Here is a 22464-nt window from a genome sequence, read left to right as displayed (position 1 = left end):
GGGAGACAATGAGAAGGGGAGCAGAGAGAGCCAGCAGAGGGCAGTGTGGCAGATTGGGCTGGCTCACATCAGGGATGGAGGACTGCTGGCAGAGAGAGAGATAGGGATGGAAGGGAGGGGTTGGGGGCTAGTGTAGGAGGAAGAGAGACTGTGGTAGGTATCGAGGGAGGGTGGAAGGGAGGCAGGCGGGAAAAAGAGAGCGAGAGAGAGTTAGGTACATAGGGAGGGAGGGAGAGTGGAGGTACCAGAGTGGGGTTGAGTGATGTCAGCTCTGTGATCCGGACTGCAGGTGAAGGTGGTCAGCTGGTCTGTTACCTGGCTGTGCTCGGTGAGCAGCTGGGTGACCCGGGCAGCAACCTGCACAACCCCTGGGTCCGGGCGCACCCTCACAAAGGAGCTCTGTGCTGCTGCTCATAGCAGCGTGCACACACACACACACACACACACACACACACACACACACACACAATTTATACACAAATTCACATGAAATCACACACACAAAAACTCACATATGAACACACACACACACACACACAGCAATGTGACGTCAAATCCATTGTTTAATATTATGTCTGTTTCTCTCTCTCTCTCTCTCTCTCTCTACTCACAGTTCACCCAAATCTACCAGGCCTCCCCCTGGAGTCCCTACTACCTATACTCAGGAATCACTGCTTTCAGGTACACTGAAAGCTCTAGTGTTAGTAGTAGTAGTAGTAGTAGTAGTGTAGTAGTGTAGTCACAGGAGTAGTAGTCACATTTTCGTTTTTCCACATGTATATCCATCTATGTGAAGTATCATTCTGATGCAGGCGTCGGTTCTGTGGTGTCATTAGAATTTCAGCCCGGCTTCATTCCTTGATAAAAAAAACAATAGCCGATCAGAGTTGAGTGAATAATGCCCTTCGAGGTGTCCATTATGTAAGGGATAATGCCCGACGAGGTGTCCATTATCAGGAATGAATGGACGACGTGGAGGCCTAGAAACTGTCCTCCGCTGCGCGTCGGACGGTTGCCTCGGCGAAGTCCAGTGGTAGACAGTGGTAGGCATACGTTTAGGCACCCATGCTAAAGTTGACTAAAAAGAGGAATAAAAATTAATCTTTTAGAAATTGATCTTAATGCCTTAATTAAATAAATTAGGAAAAAAACAACCTTTAATGAAACCAATTTTCTTTGTGAATGAATAATGTATCGTAATTAAATAAATGTTCTCCAGTAAAATACAGGGTGCAGTATAGACACCCCTATGTTAAATTCCTATAGAGGCAGGCAGATTTTCTTTTTTTTTAAAGTTATTTCATGGGTCCAGGATACTATGCATCCTGATTAAGTTCCCTTAGCCTTTGGAAATAAAATAGCCCCACAACATCATATACCCTTCATCATACCTAGAGATTGGCATGGTTTTATTTCAGTTAGCCTATTAGCTGATTTGATTTGCATTGAGAAATCATTAGGCTAACTAACAGCTATTAGGCTAACTGAAAATAACCATGGCAATCTTTAGTTATGGTGAAGGGTATGTGGTGATGTGGGGCTATTTTAATTCCAAAGGCCTGCGTGACTTCATCAGGATGCATAGTATCCTGGATCCATGAGATAACTGGAAAAAATCTGCCTGCCTCTATGTGAATTTAACATAGGAGTGTCTATACTTATGCACCCTGTATTTTAATGGAGAACATTTATCTATTTACGATACATTATTCATTCACAAAGAAAATTGGTGTCCTTATAGGTTTGATTTTTCCTCATTTGTTTAATTAAGGCATTAAGATCAATTTCCAAAAGATGATTTTTTTAGTCAACTCTAGTATGTGTGCCTAAACGCATGCCTACCACTGTATATATATATATATATATATATATATATATATATATATATATATATATATATATATATATATATATATATATGTGTGTGTGTGTGTGTGTGTATATATAAATGTATATATATGTGTGTGTGTATATATATACATGTATATATGTATGTATATGTGTATGTGTGTATGTATATATATTTATGTTAGAGCATGTACTTTTTCAATGCTAAGCAAGTAGCATCATTGTGAGCTCTGTGTGTGATTAGCTTGATGCTAGTGTGTCAGTAGCATCACTGTGAGCTCTGTGTGTGATTAGCTTGATGCTAGTGTGTCAGTAGCATCACTGTGAGCTCTGTGTGTGATTAGCTTGATTCTAGTGTGTCAGTAGCATCACTGTGATCTCTGTGTGGGATTAGCTTCATGCTAGTGTGTCAGTAGCATCACTTTGAGCTGTGTGTGTGATTAGCTTGATGCTAGTGTGTCAGTAGCATCACTGTGAGCTCTGAGTGTGATTAGCTTGATGCTAGTGTGTCAGTAGCATCAATGTGAGCTCTGTGTGTAATGAGCTTGATGCTAGTGTGGGAGTAGCATCATTGTGAGCTCTGTGTGTGATTAGCTTGATGATATGTTGGAGTAGCATCACGGGGGGTCATCCCTATGTTCCCCGGGTCCCATTTTAACGTTTGTAGATCGGGCCCAGAAAATCAAGCCCGACCCGACCCGACCCGAGCCCGTGCACGTTCTGTCCGAGCCCGGCCCGGCCCGACACATTCACTGTAATTATGAGCCCGAGCCCGATGTCAACCCGACATTTTTTTAATACATGTGTAACTTTGTACACATTTGTTACTTAGGCCTACTCTGCTAAATATATGTAAGGAATAATGTATAGAACGCCGGTCATTATTGGGGAAAAAATCCCCGACAGGGCTAACAGGACACAGACGTGCAGCGGAGGTGTCTTGCTTCGCCCTGAAGGGGCTTATTTTCGATAATGACCGGCGACGTTCTATACATTATCCCGCTTATTACACAGCTACTTGCCAAAACGAAAAAATAACTTCACATGATGTGTCTTTTTACAAATTATTCGTTACCAGCATTCGTAGTGTTGATCAGCAGTGAAATAGTCCGCCAAAGACGTTGACGTCGCTTAGCAACCGAAGACGCTGGGGTTGACAAGTTACCGGAATATTACCCATGCAAGTGAACGGAGCGTTCCACGGCATTGAGAAGACCCGTGTAATAAAGGCCTATGCTATTTCTGTTTATGGCATAGATTTCTCCTCAGATTAGGCCAATAGAGCAATGATTAAAAAAAAACACAAACGCTCGTTCAAAGGCACGGCCCGACCCGGCTCGAGGATAGTGGGGAAATATCGGCCCGACCCGGCCCGCGGGTCTGGCCCGGTCGGGTCAATCAAAACCCTCATTGTTTTACATGAATTGGCTAAACAAATGTTTAGCTAAACAAATTGTGCAGAGAGATTTATTTCCATTGGTCATTCTGACCGGAGACATTTAGAATTTTCGGTCCTCCTCATTTTTTTCCGGTCAATGACCGGTAATTACCGGACGACGGAAACTCTGCTCTCAGCATGGCCAGCAGGCCTACCGTCGCATGGCCCACCTTAGGTTCATTTTTTTGCTTTTTAAATCTAGGATTACTCATGTTTGTATATTCCCACCCCTAATCATATTGTCTTGCATCGAGGCTTAACTTTTTCCTTTTATTATCCTACCAGTTATCCATTGTATTGTGCACCCTTGTGGAGAGTTTAAAACTAAATGTCATTATACATTCACCTCTAATAATGTTTCATTTAATTTGTTTAATTCGATCTGTTTCAGATATGAGTCCTGTACGAAATGTATAAATATCTGTTTCAGATATAAAGTGCTATACAAATATAAACATATATAATAGGCTACATCAAGGCAGAACAAGAACCCAACTGCCTTCATTAGAAAGAAACGACCAACAACCATGTATTTTAACCATGTATGATTGAAGGCAATTTACCTTTTTCCTAAGAAACCTTCTCTTAGTAATTTATTGTAAACACCAAGGGCGTAGGAACCGGGGGGGACGGATGGGACGTGTCCCCTCCAATATTGGAGACAGGCGCATTTGTCCCACCTAAAAATTATACCGTGGGGAGAAAGATATTTTATTTTATTTTGAAAGCGCAACACAGCGTCTTGTCACCGCTTCTTATTCTAAAAAACTGGATGATTGAGTGTGCAATTAAAGAATCTATTTGATTTTTATCAGTTCATTACTGCCATTCAAAATGTGTTTTCCGTTACATTTACAAATTTATCTTTTTAGTAGAATAAAATATATTTGTGAATTTTTTCAGTGTAGTTAATTTATGACATATTTCTGTTCAAACCATTAACGGATCTGTCAGGTTTCCGATATGTGTCCCCCCCCCAATGTTAAACTCATTCCTACGCCCCTGGTAAACACCATGTTTAGTTGCAAAAATTTGGCCGCTGGATTATCTGTTTATGGTGGTTTAATGAGATCAGATTCAACTTTGTGGACAAAAATCACAAAGGTAAAATTTCATTTTTGGTTGTTAAAAGAAAGGGGGAAGTTTCTTCTTAAGTTGTTATTTGCGAGTTTTAGTCCCAGAATGATATGGTTTAGATTGTCGGAATCAGAGGGGGCTCATCTTTCATATAATATATAGTTTGTGCAGGTCCAATTTCGTGAAAAAGATCGCGATTGCAGGGCTCTCAAGTCTCACGCATTCGGTGTGAGACACGCAATTCAACCCATGCACACGCTCACACGCCACACTTCGTATTTCTCACGCAGAGAAATTACCAGGATAGCGCCCACCAATTTGGACCGCTATTTAATAGTGGAACAGGTAGGAATCAAATGGGTTTCCCGTACGTAGGGTAACCAGACGTCCTCTTCCAGTAATGGTGGAGAAAGGAACAGGCCAGGGAACATAGGACCCTTTTTTTGAAAAAAGGTCCTACGTTCCCTGGTCACATACATATCGGGGAACATAGGACCCTTTTTGGGAAAAGCGGGGAACATAGGACCCTTTTTTGAAAAAAGGGACCTATGTTCCCCTGTCTCATACAAAGAGGGGAACATAGGACCCGGGGAACATAGGGCCCGGGGAACATAGACACGCTCCCCATCACGGTGAGCCCTGTGTGTGATTAGCTTAATGCTATGTTGGGGTAGCATCACGTGAGCTCTGTGTGTCATAAGCTTGATGCTAGTGTGGGCATAGCATGATTGTGAGCTCTGTGTGTGACAGTGAAGGAGCGGAAGGGCTTAATGTATTTTACTGGAGCAAGTTCTCGGCCCCGGACGATGTTGCCATGGCGATCCGGAGATGGAGCCCCGCCCGGACACAGCGACGGTTGCCAGGCAGCAACAAACTCAAGGATAGCCGCAATGAGGAGCGCTACCTGCTGGAGCGTGACGACGAGATGCTGAAACTGCTCGGTAGGAAAGAGCACCTGATGGCCGACACATGAACACATGAACGCATCAATAACCAATGCGATGTTAACTCCTTTACACTCTCTTCTATCCTCAATAACCAATGTAATGTTAACTCCTTTACACACTCTCTCCTACCCTCAATAACCAATGCAATGTTAACTCCTTTACACACTCTCTCCTACCCCCAATAACCAATGCAATGTTAACTACTTTACACACTCTCTCATACCCTCAATAACCATTGCAATGTTAACTCTTTTACACTCTCTCCTACGCTCAATAACAAATGCAATGTTAACTACTTTACACTCTCTCCTCCCCTCAATAAGCAATGCAATGTTAACTCCTTTCACACTCTCTCCTACCCTCACACACTTCATAACAGGGGACCTCAGACTGTCTCTATAATAAATACTTTCCCATTGCCATGTTAACAAAAGTGATCACATCCCACAACCCCCGCCCTGCTGCGACCCCCTATTGGGAGGCAGGCCCCTTCTGAAGACCACTGCTTAAGATACTGGTTTGAGCATCCTCTTGTCCTACCATAGGTGGACAGCCGACATGTTACAACTTTGTATCTCAAGGGCACAGGAACTACCATTACACATGGATCCCATACAAAGCCTTATCCAGTTGTATTCACACTCTGAAACTGTTGAACTATGAACCCCTCGTTGATGTTATTCTTATAAACATGGACAGGGTTGAACCCTGAGGATTTCGACTCAGATGACAAAGCAGACAAGTTTAAAAACCCCAACAGCATCCAGGGTGGGAAGTGGCAGCTGGGCTTCCAAGGTGAGCAGACACAAACTCTAAAATATTCAAACCTTCGGTCTATTTGACAAAAAAGCTTGTCCTCAGCCACGTCCTTGAAATTCGCTTCATGCTAGTGATGGAGTATCGTGTTTGTGAGCTCTCTGTGTGATAAGCTTGATGCTATGATCTGTACAATAGATGCTCTGCAGTGCATCAGGATGAAGTATAATAATAATCTGCAGGATGTAGTATACTAATAATAACGTCTTTACATTATTCTCTTTTATTGTCCTTATTTAATGCTGGTTCCTAGACTTTATCCTTTATCCTTATCCTGCAAGCGTCTCGTGCTTTCTCTTTTTACATTCTTGTTGATATTTAACTTTAGTATCTTCATTGCCTGTAGTATCCATGTAGATATTTTATCACCTTGTTTGTGTTGTATGTGTATGCTGTGTGTGATGTCTTTATGCTACTGGGACTTTGAATTTCCCCTGGGGATCAATAAAGTATCCATCTATCTATCTGTCTGTCTGTCTTTCTGTCTGTCTGTCTGTCTGTCTGTCTGTCTGTCTGTCTGCCTGCCTGCCTGCCTGCCTGCCTACCTACCTACCTATCTATCTAATGATAATAACCTAGGTTCTCCCCTACACCCCAGCCATGTCCTTCGACCTGTACGCTAAGTACGGTAACAACCGCACGCTGAGCCTGGTGAGTCCCAAGCGGCCGTACTACCAGTGGCGCCTGCGGGTGCCCTCGGGCCACCTGGTGCGTCTGGTCGTCCTCACTCTGCACGCCGGCGCCACGCCCGGGAGCTGCACCGCGCACAAGCTGTCCGCCTACGACTTCCTGCTGCCGCTGCAGAACAAGATCATCGCCCGGTGGGTGGGGGGACTCAGTACTGTTGCCCACTACACCACACCCCACCCATCAGGGGGGTACCCCCTGATGGGTGGGGTGTGGGTACGGTAGGTGTGGGCAGGTAGGTGGGGGTACGGTAGGTGGGGGTAGGTTAGGTGGGGGTACGGTGGGTGGGGGGTACTCCCTGATGGGTGGTTGGGTGGGTACGGTGGGTGGGGGTACTCCCTGATGTGTGGTTGGGTGAGTACGGTGGGTGGGGGTGCTCAGGGGAGCAATGGTCCAAGAGCAGAGGATCTGTTAGTCGCTCAGGACAGATGCACCTCACACTGGAGAATAGAACTATCAATCAACCCTAAACAAAATATACAGCATCAAAAGAAATGGTTAAACAATACCAACAATATGAACATAGGGACAGCAGGAATAGATATGAGGAATATATAAAATGCATATACCATAACGTATATTCAGAGTTTAGAATTTGTGGAATATAGAATATGGGAAATATACAGTTGATATAAAATGCCTCCAAGCCAAAACAGAATAGTCATCCAATATGCTTGTTTATAAAACATAAGCCAGTGAATCTGAAGTAAAGTACGGTGTACGCTCACTTGCTCAGGTATAATATCGGGGCTAGTGTAGTGGGCAACAGGCAGAGAGGTTTGATGCTCCCATGTCCTAAGTGATTCAGTCAGATGCTCTCTCGCTGATATAGACTCAATGGGTGTCTGCTGAAGAACTGAAGAGCAATAAGCCGCTCAAAGAACAGGGAGTAGGGTGGCTCACAGAATGCTCCTTTGTGAACCCGTAGTCCTCCATGAATGGTCCTTCTTGTCAGATATTAAAGAGAAAAGTAGTTTGATTTGTTTGATCACGGATGTCTCTAAAGGGAGACAATGTATGTTTCTATGCTTTTATTTAATTAAATAACTTCTTTAAACTGATTCTTGATAAAATGGTTGGTTCTATCAAATTGGTTCCTAAAGGAGTATAGACTGCACAATGTAACTGGAAATACTTGTTTTACCTTCCATGATAATCAGATACGACTGAACTTTGGGTGTTTCTCAAATGAGAGCATACTGTTAATATCGTCTGCATCAGAGATAGACTGGCACTGAGCATGGAATTTTGGATGTGCTGCGTGTATTTGATGATGTATGTGTGATGTGTATCGGGTGTTTCCAGGTGGTGTGGGATGCCCATGACCGGGACGTCTCCGGTCATGAAGCTGACCTCCTCTGGCAACGTGATGCTGGTCACCTTCTCCTTCAGCAGACAGAGGGACGGGGCCGTCTTCAAGGCCTACTTCCAGGCTATCCCCAAAGCAGGTCTGAGCTGGACCTAAACACACACACGCACGCACGCACGCACACACGCACACAATCACACGCACGCACGCCCACACACACATGCACACGCATAGACACACACGTATGAGGGGCCCCCTGGCACAGAATTCATACTTGGTCTTACACCCGCTATTATAATCTTGCATCGACACCACTATACCCATACACAAACACTATTATACTCCTTTTACGTATGTATGCGAGTGTATAGTTGTGTATGTGAGAGAGTATAGTAGTGTGTGAGAGAGAATAGTAGTGTATGTGAGAGAGTATAGTTTGGTATATGAGAGAGTATAGTAGTGTATGTGAGAGAGTATAGTTGTGTATGTGAGAGAGTATAGTTGTTTATGCAAGAGAATATAGTAGTGTGTGTGAGAGAGAATAGCATTGTGTGTGAGAAAGTATAGTAGTGTGTGAGAGAGTTTGACTAAAGCAGAAGTGAGTTTGATTCCTCAGTTCCTGATCTGGAAATTCCACTCTGGAATTTCCAGCAATGTTGTTATGTTGCGCTCGCACCAAAAAATGATTTGGTCGCTTGTTCGCGTGGTCGCCTGAGCTTGCGAGAGGCTTCGTCTTGTGACCGCCAATTCATTCTCAACCATGGCCAGTCTCTACGTGTGGCCAATCTCTCCAGAATCTTAACCATGGCCAGTCTCTCCAGTCGTTAAGATTCATGATATCATCCGGAGGCGCACACAGCTTTTGGCCGTTATATTATGTATAATATTGTACAGATATCTATATATTATATCTTATTTTATTTAGATATAGCGCTCCAGAACCCCCCGACAAAGCTCCCGGAGTGTTCTAGATTAGAATATTTTATAGAACGGATGATATTAAGAATCCTAAACGACTGCGTCTGTTTTTCTGACGTCTCTGGTACTTTCATAACGCGTTGAGACTGGCCATGGCTGAGAATGAATTGGCGGTCACAAGAGGAAGCCTCTCTCAAACTCAGGCGAACAAGCGACCAAATATTTTTTGGTGCGAACGCAGCATAACGGAATCGCTGGAAATTCCAGAGTGAAATTACAGCGCAGTATTTTGAACGCCAGAAGCTACCGCCTCTTCTGTCAGCCAATCAGGAACTGAGGAATCAAACTCACTTCCGTTTCATTTAAACTCACTTCCGTTTCATTCACTCACTTCCGTTTCATTCAAACTCACTTCTGTTTCATTCAAACTCACTTCCATTTCATTCAAACTCTCTCACACACAATACTATACTTTATTGCATCAACATATACTCTCTCACACACACTGCTATATTCTCTTGCATGAACATTATTGTTATGGCCGACTAACCTTAAAGGCCATATAGCTTGTAGGTTGTTGTTATTCGATGCTTTGACGCGTGTGTCATATCCAATCTTATTGCAAAAAACCCATAGAACTCACGAGGAGGCAGGATAGCTTGCACAGGGTTTATTTATCCAAAAAACAAAACATCAGGTAATCCAAGTTTACATGTTCTCCGGTCCAATACCAAATAGATTTTCAAAGTTATGATCCTTTTTGCCTTTACATGTTCATCCAATAAAACATGCCAATGGGACACGACGACGACGGTCAAAAAATTATTACGATCCACACCTACAAACTTCTCCGATCTAATAACCACGTTGTTAACATTATTCTAACAGTCATGCGCATAACCACAAGTTATGGCATTAATCGTTCGTAAAACAATAATAGATAACGTAATCTGACTAAATGCAAAACTAGAAACACACACACACACACACACACACACAGGTATGCATAAACTCCCACTCTCATTAATGCATACAAATAAAGATATAAACACATGAATTACACCCACACACACACACATAGAAATGTACACGCACACACACACACACACACACACACACAAACACATCAAAATAGCCATACACACATACATATAGACACATATGGTCATCGGTGAAGGGATAGGGTATAAATTATTGCAGAAACTCAAACACACAAATCCCACCCACGTACCCACTTAATGCAGGCATTACAGTTGACTGATCTATTGGTATTCAGAGGATTGTGTGGTGATTGTGTGTGTCTACGGTAATAGAGATCAACATATGATGTTTGCCTCCCCCTGCAGGCTGTGGAGGGTCAATATCCTCCTGGAACGGTTCCCTTACCTCCCCCTACTACCCAGCCCACTACCCCCCCAACGTGGACTGCTCCTGGACCATACGGGTAAGACAGAGACAGTGGGTGTCTGAATGTGTGTGAGTATGGGGGTGTGTGGGTTTGTGGTTTTGGCTGTGGCTGTGTGTTGATGTGTGCATGTACACAATGTGCACGACATTGTATTTATTTGTGTGCGTGTGTGTTGTTTTGTGTGTGAGTGCATGTGAGTGAACAAAAGATACATTCAGAGAACATTTAATTCAAGCCGATTGAGCGACGTTGTGTTGTGTTAGTGTTTAGTTTAACGTCATCACACTTTCTGTGTGTGTGTGTGCGTGAGTGTGTGTGAGGGTTTGCGTTTGTTTAGCCCTCTTTCTGCTCACCCGCCGGTGTTACTTCCAGGCTCCGTTGCCAGGATACCTGATCTCCGTGACGATAGTAACCTTGGACATTCAGGACTCCTCGTCCTCGGATGGCTGTGAAAAGGATTGGCTGGACATCAGAGGTGTTAAGTACGTAGAAAAAAGAGAAGGAACAGTGGTGTAATCCGACCATCGCTGGTTCAAATCCCTCCCCAAAAAAAACATCCTGGCACACAAAGTCAACGGGCAACAATGATTACTTTAGTCTCGGATCTCATGAGCAAGGCACACAAGGCCCTCACAAAAAGAGAATCAGGTTAGCCTGATATCATTGACAAGAATCATAAATCATAATACATTCAAGAGTAGAATTTATTCATATTGAAGGTATAATATGTATGATTTCAAATTCAAATGCTTAGACCTAAACCACTAGACCAATGTTGTACATTTTGTTTGTTTGTGTACATACATTAACCCAAATGTTTCCAACAACACGAAATGCGTAGTTTTATTCACAGTAACAGTGTCGCAGTCGGTCTCCTGTCTGTGATCTCCCCTTACCTTTACCTCCAGGGAAACACTAATCCAGTTTCGACTTATATATATAGATAGAATATAATAATATCCATCTCGCATACTACTGAGAGACAATGTTATATTGGTGATGGATAACATTTATTATTTATATGATTAAGGCTATATACCATGGGCCACCCTGTTTATTCATGATAGTTACCAACAATGATTAGATATAAATTACTTTCACGTTAAAGGATTTCATCAGCTGAAATGACAGTATTCTTTCACATTACTTAGAGCTTGTTTTATCTCATGTTGTCGGTTGAACATTGGGTCGATAGTAGTATATGAGAGGGGTTTTTATTGGTGAGTTAGTGGTTGATGCGGTACATTGGTGCGGTACATTGATTCAATTAAAAGGCTTGCTAGCAAATCCAAGGAAAAAGAAGAACGCGACACAATGAACAAAGAGCAACAATGTATGACGTCCACGAAGGACGTCATACTTTCGCGCAGCATTTTCTTCAATAAACCTAGTTTTCGCCGTTGTCCAGAAATACCTTGCGGGTACTGTGTTTGTTTGTTATTATCCCCCTATCGCACGGAAGGGACGATTTTTTTGACCAATCAATGGACGGCGTGTATAGCTCGAACTTGTTGGCACCCATTCAGACGTCTAGGTACCCCAACGGAGGAGTACTGCGAGATGAGTACGGCCAATCACGGCTCAGTCCGGACCCCGCCCACTTTTGGCGGTGGAAACGCGAACCGTGCAGCACCTTTGCACACCGAACAGACCCACATCCGCCGATGGAAACGCGCCATAAAATAACATGTTGTGTCCCCCCCTCCCAGGCTGTGTAACCCCCTGTCAGAGAGCAGCAGGAAGCGCATCTACTCGTCTCCAGTCACCCTCCACTTCCACTCGGATGAATCTGTCACTCACAAGGGCTTCTACCTGCTCTACCGCTCCTTCTCCATGGAGAACGGTGAGGCTGTCACTCACAAGGGCTCTACCTGCTCTACCGCTCCTTCTCCACGGAGAACGCTGAGGCTGTCACTCACAAGTGCTCTACCTGCTCTACCGCTCAGACTGTCACTCACAGGGGCTTCTACCTGCTCTGCCGCTCCTTCTCCCCGGAGGACGTTGAGGCCTGACGCCAACTTCTCTCCAACACTCATTGTTTCATGATCAGACCACCAGTGTGAAACCAATCCACTGCTTGTGGCTTGGAAGGCCTCTGTAGGATGGCGGGTCTGGTGCATGACCTGGTGGTGGCTCCATTGACCCAATGGGGTCAAATGTCCCTCAATGATGTATCAAGACTTTTTTTCATCTAACAACTGCTTATGGGAACAGCAGTTTGTTGTTGGTTAAATGAGTCCTCTAGTGGTTGCCACACGCAAGAGACATTACACGGCATTACATGTGTAGCGGTTCAGAGCATTGATGCGGTTTAGTGTTTTGTGATGTTCCCTGCCTTGACTTTTAAAGCCCTGATGAAACATAAAGTGCATTAAAGACACTAGGGCCTCCCGTGTCCCAGTAAATCGACCCTTATCCTCCCCTTATGGCCCTAATGTCCCTGAAGCAAATCATTTATGTGCCCAAAAATTAGTCCTATGCCAAGCCACCGTACAGGAATACTGAGCTCTCCTATGTGGCTCTTTGGTGAGACTAGGTCTGTCTTCTGGTCCTCAGCATGTCCTCGCCAGTTCCGCTGTGGAGACGGCCGCTGCGTCCCACTGAGGAAGGTGTGTGACGGCGTCAGGGACTGCTCCGACGGACGGGACGAGACCAAGTGCCGTGAGTTGCTCATCATGTTTATGGAAGATGGATCCTGGTCCACATTTTGTTTTTTAACGTCATAAAAAACGTTACAAACAGTATATAACCGTCAATAACCGGAGGACAAACAAATGTGTGTGGGTGTGTCTGTGTGTTTGTGCGTCTGTGTGTGGGTGTTTGTAATAAACCATGTGTACTTATATGTAACTTTGAGTGTGTGTGTTGCAGCATCATGTAAGCCCGGGGACGTATCCTGTGGGAACGGAGAATGTAAACCTCCAGGGAGCCGGTGCCTCGGCCAGGCCCCCTGTGGAGAGAGCAGTGAGGAGGGCAGCTGTGGTACGCCCCCTGACACGACCTCTCTCCATCTGCACTGTGGACCCAACCGTACCGCGACGCACCCATTTGCATTACACTACCAGTTTAAGCACGACATGCTGCGCCGTACCGTACCGCACCATACAGTACCACACCATACCGTACCCCACCGTACCGTACCGTACATCACCATGCCCTACCTTACCGTACCATACAGTACCACACCGTACCGTACCCTACTGAATAAGTGGTAGGCTATAATATTAAACTCGATAGGCAATTAAACTGTGAGTGTTGTTGCGTCATTGACTAAAGACAATCATTCAAACCGTGCCGGGCCAGTACAGTGCAGTGTGTGTGTCTGTGTGTCTGTGTGTCTGTGTGTGCGTGTGCGTGTGTGTGTCTGTGTGTGTCTGTGTTTCTTTAGGTGGGAAGTGTTTCCACATGTGTCCCAACAAGGTGTGTGTGCCCAAGTCCTCGGTGTGTGACGGAGTGCTGGACTGCAGGGACCGCAGTGACGAGCTCAACTGCAGCAAAGCCAGTGAGTGGGAGCTGTCATTGTGTCTATGTGGTTATGGTGTTGATATCATAGTTCATATCTCACTGGAACCTCCTCTTATAAGTTTGTATCTGGCCTGTGGTTAGGATATACAACTAGACACCTCACACCGCATAAAGGTGTATGATGAGAAGTATGGTTGCAAGGAAAATAGGTTAAAGGGGCGATATCATGCTTTTTCAAATTTTCCCTTTCCTTCAGACTGTTATATGACGTATGTATACATGTACGACTGCAAAGCTTGAAAAATCGGAGTCCGAGCCAGGGGCAGTATTTGCGCCCACTGAGAAAGCCCCTCAATATGTGTGTGAAACAGCTCGTGTGCGCTCAGACTTCAGTAAAAGTTTGACGGTGATCCGGCGGTGCTGAAGTGCAGAGGTCGCCCCTCCCGGCAACCCGGGAACAGCAGAGAGGGCGTGCTGACCAATCACAACTGACTGGGCTACTTGGGAGGGGGGCCTTAGATCAGACCATTTTTTTTAAATACGCTGAAATTGGTTTTGCAGAAATGAACAGTGTGAGAATAATAATGGGTATTTTTTTTTTTTTTCAAACATATTTATTGGGTTTTTATTTCCTTTACAGCATAGACAAGCACAACAACAAAGCACATCAACCCCACCCCCCCCTCCCCACAACAAATTAAACACAACAGTTATGTTAAATTAACACAAAACCCAGATGGAAATTGGATATAAGTATGTAAATGTAAGACAAATTCTGCATCCATATAGATGTATGATACAATAGAATACTAACATTTGTCATGAGCAAGCCTTTACAGAATAATGAATAAACATTAAATATGAATAGATAAATTAAAAAAAGGGCACAGCCACAATAACAAACAAATCTGTTCATTAGTCCCTCCATCACTTTGTGTTACGGGCCAAGACGGGGTGAACCCAAACGCACGGCACAAATGACAACAGGACGAGATTGGTAGCAATTAACCAGTTTATTGCTACACAGAGGAGAATGTTCGTGGGGATCCGGAGTCCGCTGACCGGGTTGTCTGAACCGGAGTTGGTGGGTCAGGTAGATTGCCGAACAGGTAGTCACCCTCGATGGTTCGGAGGAACTGGTATTCCAGCAGGAGAGCAGAGTCGAATGACGGACGTGATTACAATGACAAGTATAGCTGACGATCTGGCGACGAATGGTTGAATGACTGGGGAAGATATGCAGGTGGATGTGATTGGTGATGATGGTCAGGTGCGGGTGATCAGCGTGGCTGGGTCGGGGAGTTGAGCAGGCCACGCCCCCCGTACCTGAAACAGAACATGACGACAGAGACAGACAAGACTAACCGAAAACCAGTGGCAGCTAGGATCCGGTGGGAGAGACCGTGACACTTTGTATATTTTCATTTTCCAGGAAATTATAAAAAACTTTGATCGATCCTGTTTATTGTGAAATAACTTATCTTTTCCAGTACCAGATAGGAAGTCACTTCATTTAACCATTCAGAAACGCCACAGACAATTTTATCCATGAACTAGCAAAGAGTGAAAACCTTTTAACCTCCAAAAAGCACATACCAATTAATGACATTTTTTTAAGAAGCTTTTTTTTATCTGCCGAATACATGTACAAATGTAATGGCATTGTGGCATTCTGGGATTCCATTGCCACCCAGTCTGGGGGTTGGTCATTCACAAAATAAAACATACCAGCCCTAATTTGCGCTGCCCAAAAGTACCATAAGAAGTTCAGAAAATGCAGTCCACCTGTCATATGGTAAATACAAGGAAAGTCTGATTCTAGGCCGTTTGTTATACCAAATTAAGTTTGTGATGTTTTGTTCAGCAAATTAAAGAAGGAAGAAGCTGGAGAGAGGTAAATTGACTGGAAGAGGTATAATAAATGAGGATACATTTTTAGGAAATTAACGCGTCCGATTAAGGATATGGGTAATTTGGTCCATCTATGAATCAATTTTGTGACTGTATCGACAAGGGGGCAATAATTAGCTGAATTAATACAATAATATGTGTCTATAGTAGGGGTAATTTTGACACCTAAATAAGTAAATCCCTGTTTTGACACAGTAAATGGTGTAGGGATCGGGGGACTACTTCTAGCATTTTCTGTCAAAAATATTATTACTGATTTACTATTGTTTATTTTATAGCCTGAAAAGGTACCAAATGTTATCAGCAAATTCAGCAGTCTAGGTAGTGTTTTCTCTCCTTTTCTCTAATTAAATTACGTTGTCCAGGTACAACGAGATACGATATTCTATGTCTCAGACTTTAATTCCTGTAATGACAGCATGCTTGCAAATTGCCATGGCAAGTGGCTCAATAGCCAGGAAGTAAGTAAGGGAGAGAGGGGGACAGCCCTCTCTCGTTCCTCGGTGAGGCCTAAATGGTGTTGACATAAGTCCATTAGTTGGTATTTCAGCTTGTGGGTTGGTGAGCAAAAGCTGAACCCATCTGAGAAAATTTACACCCACACCGAATCTCTGCAGGACATCACAGGTATTGCCACTCTACCCTGTTGAAGGCCTGCTCTGCGTCCAACGACAGGATAGAGTGGTCAGGGAGGCCAGACTTTTCAAATATAATATTAAGCAAACTCCTTGTATTGTGGAAGCCCTGTCTACCCTGTACAAGTCCACTCTGGTCCAAGTGGACCTTTTTAGGCAAGATTGGTTCCAACATCCTCGCCAGTACTTTACATAAAATCGTAAGGTCATTATTTAGAAGTGAGATCGGTCTATAAGAGCCACACTGGGTTGGCGTCTTTCCAGGCTTCAGAAACTGTGAAATTTATAATTTGGCCTCTCAGAAAAGCTTTAAATGCTTCCCACCTCACAGATGCAGTTGTCTGATTAGTGTTGGTTTCAAAGTACAAATATATTTGTCTTCCAATATACTCTATAAAACTTTGGTCCCTAAGCCAGATTGGTTGTAAGCGCCACCTAGAGGGAGGCAGTACCACATTGGAAAATGTTGCAAGAAGTGAGGTTGGAGCGTGATCTGAAATAAGGGGTATTTCTTACATAGAGGCATGTAACCTTATTCTAGTAGTATCCCCAAATGCAATTATTAAAAAGGAGGCAATGCCCAATGATGTGTTAGTGTTGTCCTTGTGTCTTCGTCATTCAATATCAAACTATTTACATAGATATGCATATATATCAAACTATTCACATAGATATTTATACATCCAACTATTCACATAAATATGTACATATCAAACTTCCTAAACACCTTAGTTAACTGCATGTTTTTAATCTTTCCATTTTCGTTAGACAACAAAGGTTGTCTGCTATCGTCCTACAAATGTGCCAGCGGGAAGTGTGTGAACAAGCTGAACCCCGAGTGTGACGGAGCCAAGGACTGCTCTGACGGCTCTGACGAGCAGCGCTGTGGTCAGTAATCTGCTCCCCTCACACTGTCACTACCGTCAATCTGTCATTACCATCACCATATCAGTCAGTACCATCACTCTGTCTCTACCTTACTCTGTCATTACCATCACCATATCGTTCAGTACCATCACTCTGTCTCTACCGTCACTCTGTCATTACCATCACCATATCAGTCAGTACTATCACTGTCTCTACCTCAGTGTGTCATTACCATCACCATATCAGTCAGTACCATCACTGTCTCTACCTCAGTCTGTCATTACCATCACCATATCAGTCAGTACCATCACTCTGTCTCTACCTTACTCTGTCATTACCATCACCATATCGGTCAGTACCATCACTCTGTCTCTACCGTCACTCTGTCATTACCATCACCATATCAGTCAGTACCATCACTCTGTCACTACCATCACTCTGTCTACCTCAGTCTGTCATTACCATCACCATATCAGTCAGTACCATCACTCTGTCTACCTCAGTCTGTCATTACCATCACCATATCAGTCAGTACCATCACTCTGTCTCTACCTCACTCTGTCACTCCATCACTCTGTTTCTACATCACTCAATCAGTACTTCAATTTGTAACACTACGTGAGTGTGCGATTCGGTGTCTAAGAGATAACATGGACCCTCCCCTGCCGGAGGCATGGTTTGGTGTAGGAGTATTACTACAACTGAAAAGGGTGGAGGCTGGGATAGGCGGTGTGCTGGCTGTGAACACCGCGTATGACTGCTTGCAGTCCTAGTTCTGTCTTTCTTTTTCTTGATCGGTTTGCAAAAGTCCCTCTTATTGTGATCTTTTAATCTAACTCTGCTCTCGTTGATAAAAGCTGGGCCTCCCCCCTCTCCTGCTCCCTTCCCTCCCCCCTCTCCTGGTCCCTCCCCTCCGGCTCTCTCCCCCTCCCTTCCCCTTCCCAGGCTGTGGCACCAGACCCAGAAAGCGCTCTAAGATTGTGGGGGGTGCTGATGCAGGGGTGGGCTCGTGGCCCTGGCAGGTCAGCCTCCAGATGGACCGCTACGGACACGTGTGTGGGGCCTCGCTGGTGTCCAGCCGCTGGCTCATCTCCGCCGCACACTGCTTCCAGGACTCCGACGCCATCAAGTAAGCCCTTGTTCACACTACCTCCGTCCGTGGACGGATCTCATTGACTTTGCATGGGGCGCTCGTGAAATGCATTGTGTGCGTCTACTGGATCCATTTTGCAATAACAAGCAGGAAAAAGCAGGAAAGATCCGGCCATTATATTTTTTTAAGAAATGTGGAATGATAGGATTGTTTATAGTCACCTGTTTGTGTAAGCTTTTGTATTTGTATCCACACATTGGCTTTGTAGCGGGAAGCGATTTGATTGGCTGCAGTATGCATCTACAAAGACTAGTCCCCTATACGTCAGACAAGATCCCGGTCATCTGTCGACGGACGCAAGTAGTGCGAACAAGGCGTCAGGATTCTGCTGTCATCGCCCTAATCACATGACTGAGGCTGAGTACCGACAAAGCATACAATCACAGTTGGAGAAGCTACAAACTATTTAGCAACTTTCTTTTAACCCTCCTACCCGGCTACCTGCCATAAGGCTAGCAGATCGGTTGCTAGAGCCAGTGAGCTAGTAACCTGTTTCTGGGGAATGGCTTTGGAGGGAGGCCTTTAAGGGAGGCCTGGGATTTCTATGGTTAGATACGCTATCTTAAGTCTAGGTACAAAAAGGGATCAAACTGAAAACAGTTGGCATCATCAACATCTCCAGCTCTGACATCAGTTATACTCAACAATAACAAACACAAGCTGAGGTCCACCATTTGGCCAGGTCTCCACGGCGCCACCATCCAACAGTTCAGAATACGGCTTCAGAATGTAGACCCCACAATGGGACTGTACCACTATACGTTCATCAACCAGTTCCACTGAGCTGCCCCTCTATGGGGGAGAGACCATGGCCCTCTCTCTCCCCAGTTCAGTTCAGTACTTTATTTATCCCAAAAATGGAAATTTGGTTTACAGCAGACACAATACAACGTATAAAGACATTAGACAAAACGACTTGACCAAATACAAACCAATAAAATAAAATACTGCTGTTCAGTAATATAGGTCTACTCCATTTGAATTTAATTCTTAGAAAAATAAAGCGCTTTAGTGCTGTTTGAAAGAACCGTCAAATTGTAAAACCTGTTAAGTGCATTTATTGCACTGGGACCTGTATACCTATTGCACCTTACCCTGGGCAGCCTGTACCTCCGACCCCATGGAGGGAGAAATAATTCCTTGCAGAAGGGAGGGTCAGAGCTGGCTACAATGCATCGGGCCTCACAACCTGTCCTTCCTAGGTACTCGGACGCCCGGTCCTGGCGAGCCTTCATGGGCCTGCGGGCCATGAGCACGGGCAACGCGGGCGCTGCCACGCGGCCAATCCGCCGCATCGTGCTGCACCCCCAGTACGACCAGTTCACCTCAGACTACGACCTGGCGCTGCTGGAGCTCAGCGCGCCCGTGTTCTTCAGCGACCTGGTGCAGCCCGTCTGCGTGCCCGCGCCCTCCCACACCTTCAGCACCGCCACCAGCTGCTACGTCACCGGCTGGGGCGTGCTGATGGAGGACGGTGAGAGGCTGTTTCTACTCTACAGTATTAGGAGCAGCGTTTACCTTGTCTTTTTTACATGCGTACGCCCAACAGGGGTAACAGCGGCCCTCATCCTGAGCAGAGGACCGATGGACAAGAGAACGCTGAGAGCACAGAGGCTGAAATACTAACAGAACCTTGTATAGAACCTCAAACGAGCCACCGGGGTGGTCTGCTGGTTGTGGTTGATAATGGCTGTACATGGTGAGGGGGGTACATGCTGTATGTCCCTCTTGTCCTGGGGAATGTCCCGGGGAGGGGGGGTTCTGTGGGGGGCCTCCAGGAGAGCTACTAGTGGGTCATGGTGATGGAGGTCTTTGAGGGGCCGACGTGGTCACCCCGAGTATTGGGGATATGGACTCACTGGACTGGAGAGTGCGGACAAAAAACAAGGGGTGGCAATTCCGTAAAAAAAAAAGGAATGAAGTTTTATTTCCTTCCAAAAAGTTCCAGAAATAAATAACAAACAAAAATTAGTCCAGCGTTCAAAATATAAATGAATGTTCAAAAAGCTTTTAGCAACTTAGCGTAGCATACTTTAGCATAACACAGCACAGCAAAACTTTAGCGTAGCGTTTCAAGTACTGGCCTCCCATCAAGCCAGCACCTACCCTCACTCACCCCCAACACAACATGAAATTTTTGCCTTAAATAAGGCAAGGAATTAGTCCCAGGTGGACCGATCAAGGCCAGTTAGGCCCTACCACTTACATGGGGGAACATTTCCTGGCCATGGTTAGATGGACTGACGTACTGCCCCCTACTGCGGCAGAAGTACAATTTCAACAATCAGTTTGCTGGAATGTGAGAGACAGTGAGAAGGGGTTCCACTTTCTCACAGGGTCCATGCTGTATGTCCCTGAGGGGAGGGGGGGGGGGGGGTCATGGTGATGGGGGTCCATGCTGTATGTCTCTGACGTGTCCCGGTGGGGGGGGGGTCTCCAGGGGAGCTTGCGGCGCGGCTGCAGGAGGCACCGGTGAAGATCATCAACAGGAACACGTGTAACAAGCTGTACGACGACGCCGTCACTCCCAGAATGCTCTGCGCTGGAAATCTTCAGGGAGGGGTGGACGCCTGCCAGGTGTGTGTGTGTGTGTGTGGGGGTGTGTGTGTGAGAGTGAGAGTGAGTGTGAGAGCGAGATAGAGAGAGAGAGAGACAGAGAAACATAAAATTACATTAACATTTAGTTATTTAGAAGAGGCTTTTATCCAGTGTGACTAACCAGGTGTATGTGTGTGGTTTTGTGGGTTATGTGCGTGCGTGTGTGTGTGTGTGTGTGTTTGTGTGTGTGTGAATGCGTGTGTGTGAGTGTGTTTATGGGTAAAGGTATTTATGTGTGTGTGTGTGTGTGTGTGTTTGTGTGTCTGAATGTGTGTGTGAGTGAGTGTGTATATGTATGTGTGGGTTTGTGTGTGCACGCGTGAGTGTATGTGTGTGTGTGTCTGTATTTCTGTATATGTGTCTGTGTCTGTGTGTGTGTGTGTGTGTGTATTTCTGTATATGTGTGTATGTGTTTCAGGGGGACTCCGGTGGGCCCCTGGTGTGTGTGGAGCGCGGGCGGCGCTGGTTCCTGGCCGGCGTGGTAAGCTGGGGGGAGGGTTGCGCCCGGCTGAACCGCCCCGGGGTCTACACCCAGGTGGTCAAGTTCGCCGACTGGATCCAGCAGCAGACCAGAGGTCAAGTGTGACACGGACAGGGGCGGAGCCACCACCGTACGAGGAACACACAGAGAGAGACGGGCAGGCGAACACACGGACAGGACAGACAGACCGAGATGCATAGAACCGATCGTACGGATAAAAGGACAGAAACAGCAGGAGCAGGCAAAAAGACAGACAGATGGACACAGACTGGATAGAAAGTCAGACAAATTTAACAGGACAGAAAGACAGACAATCAAGTTAGCCTATCCAGACAAACTGAAACGGACAGACGGACAACCAGACAGGTAGTCAGGCAAAACAGACAAACAAACAGACATCTTAAAGGCAACCTCTGGATTTTTCAACCCGGACCCTATTTTCCGGGAATTTGGGTCAAAGGGAAAAATGAGGAGAACAACTTTTAGAATGAGTCCGATATTGAGGGAGAAGGCTGCAGCTATTAAACAGGTGGGAACGGGCTGTGGTTTGAATCCTACATGGATGGGCCTAAGGGCCTGGTGACCACTGACAGGCTATGTTCTCACGGAAAGGATCCATGAAGAGAAAGAAACTTCTCTTTACCTTTCGCTTGATCCACTCAGTTTGTTATTGTGCCCAACCAAGTCTCGCTCGGGGAGAAGTCTCGCGAGAGGAGAAGTCTCATGAGAGGAGAAATCTCGCGAGAGCTGAGTGGTTGCAGGAGAAGGGTGGAGGTGTGTCTGAGAGCTGGAGAGCAGCCCAATAGAGAGACTTCTCCTTGAGCGAGACTGGGTTAGACACAATAAAAGACGGACTAGATCTAGATCAAGAAAAGTTGTACTTCTCTGTAGGGATCCTTTCTATAA

At 45.2% G+C, this 22464-nt stretch overlaps 1 protein-coding gene across 1 annotated transcript in view; it reads left to right on the top strand.

Moving 5' to 3' along the window:
* Positions 1–21663, top strand: part of LOC307088628 (suppressor of tumorigenicity 14 protein homolog) — a gene marked incomplete at both ends in the record, with an annotated part of 25834 nt that extends 4171 nt beyond the window's left edge. Inside the window, 16 exons of the mRNA XM_079754579.1 lie at positions 614–681; positions 5114–5304; positions 6010–6105; positions 6725–6947; positions 8119–8261; positions 10387–10484; positions 10821–10930; positions 12158–12291; positions 13005–13109; positions 13320–13430; positions 13837–13950; positions 17228–17347; positions 18272–18455; positions 19682–19953; positions 20920–21056; positions 21496–21663. Coding sequence (XP_079610705.1) covers positions 614–681; positions 5114–5304; positions 6010–6105; positions 6725–6947; positions 8119–8261; positions 10387–10484; positions 10821–10930; positions 12158–12291; positions 13005–13109; positions 13320–13430; positions 13837–13950; positions 17228–17347; positions 18272–18455; positions 19682–19953; positions 20920–21056; positions 21496–21663 — 2274 coding nt within the window. The remainder of the gene's footprint in view (positions 1–613; positions 682–5113; positions 5305–6009; positions 6106–6724; positions 6948–8118; positions 8262–10386; positions 10485–10820; positions 10931–12157; positions 12292–13004; positions 13110–13319; positions 13431–13836; positions 13951–17227; positions 17348–18271; positions 18456–19681; positions 19954–20919; positions 21057–21495) is intronic.
* Between the last annotated feature and the right edge of the window lie 801 nt (positions 21664–22464).

Source organism: Pollachius pollachius (genome assembly GCF_949987615.1).
Source record: "Pollachius pollachius genome assembly, chromosome: 17".
NCBI classification, from domain to species: domain Eukaryota; kingdom Metazoa; phylum Chordata; class Actinopteri; order Gadiformes; family Gadidae; genus Pollachius; species Pollachius pollachius.
This window is presented reverse-complemented; position numbering and strand designations above follow the sequence as displayed.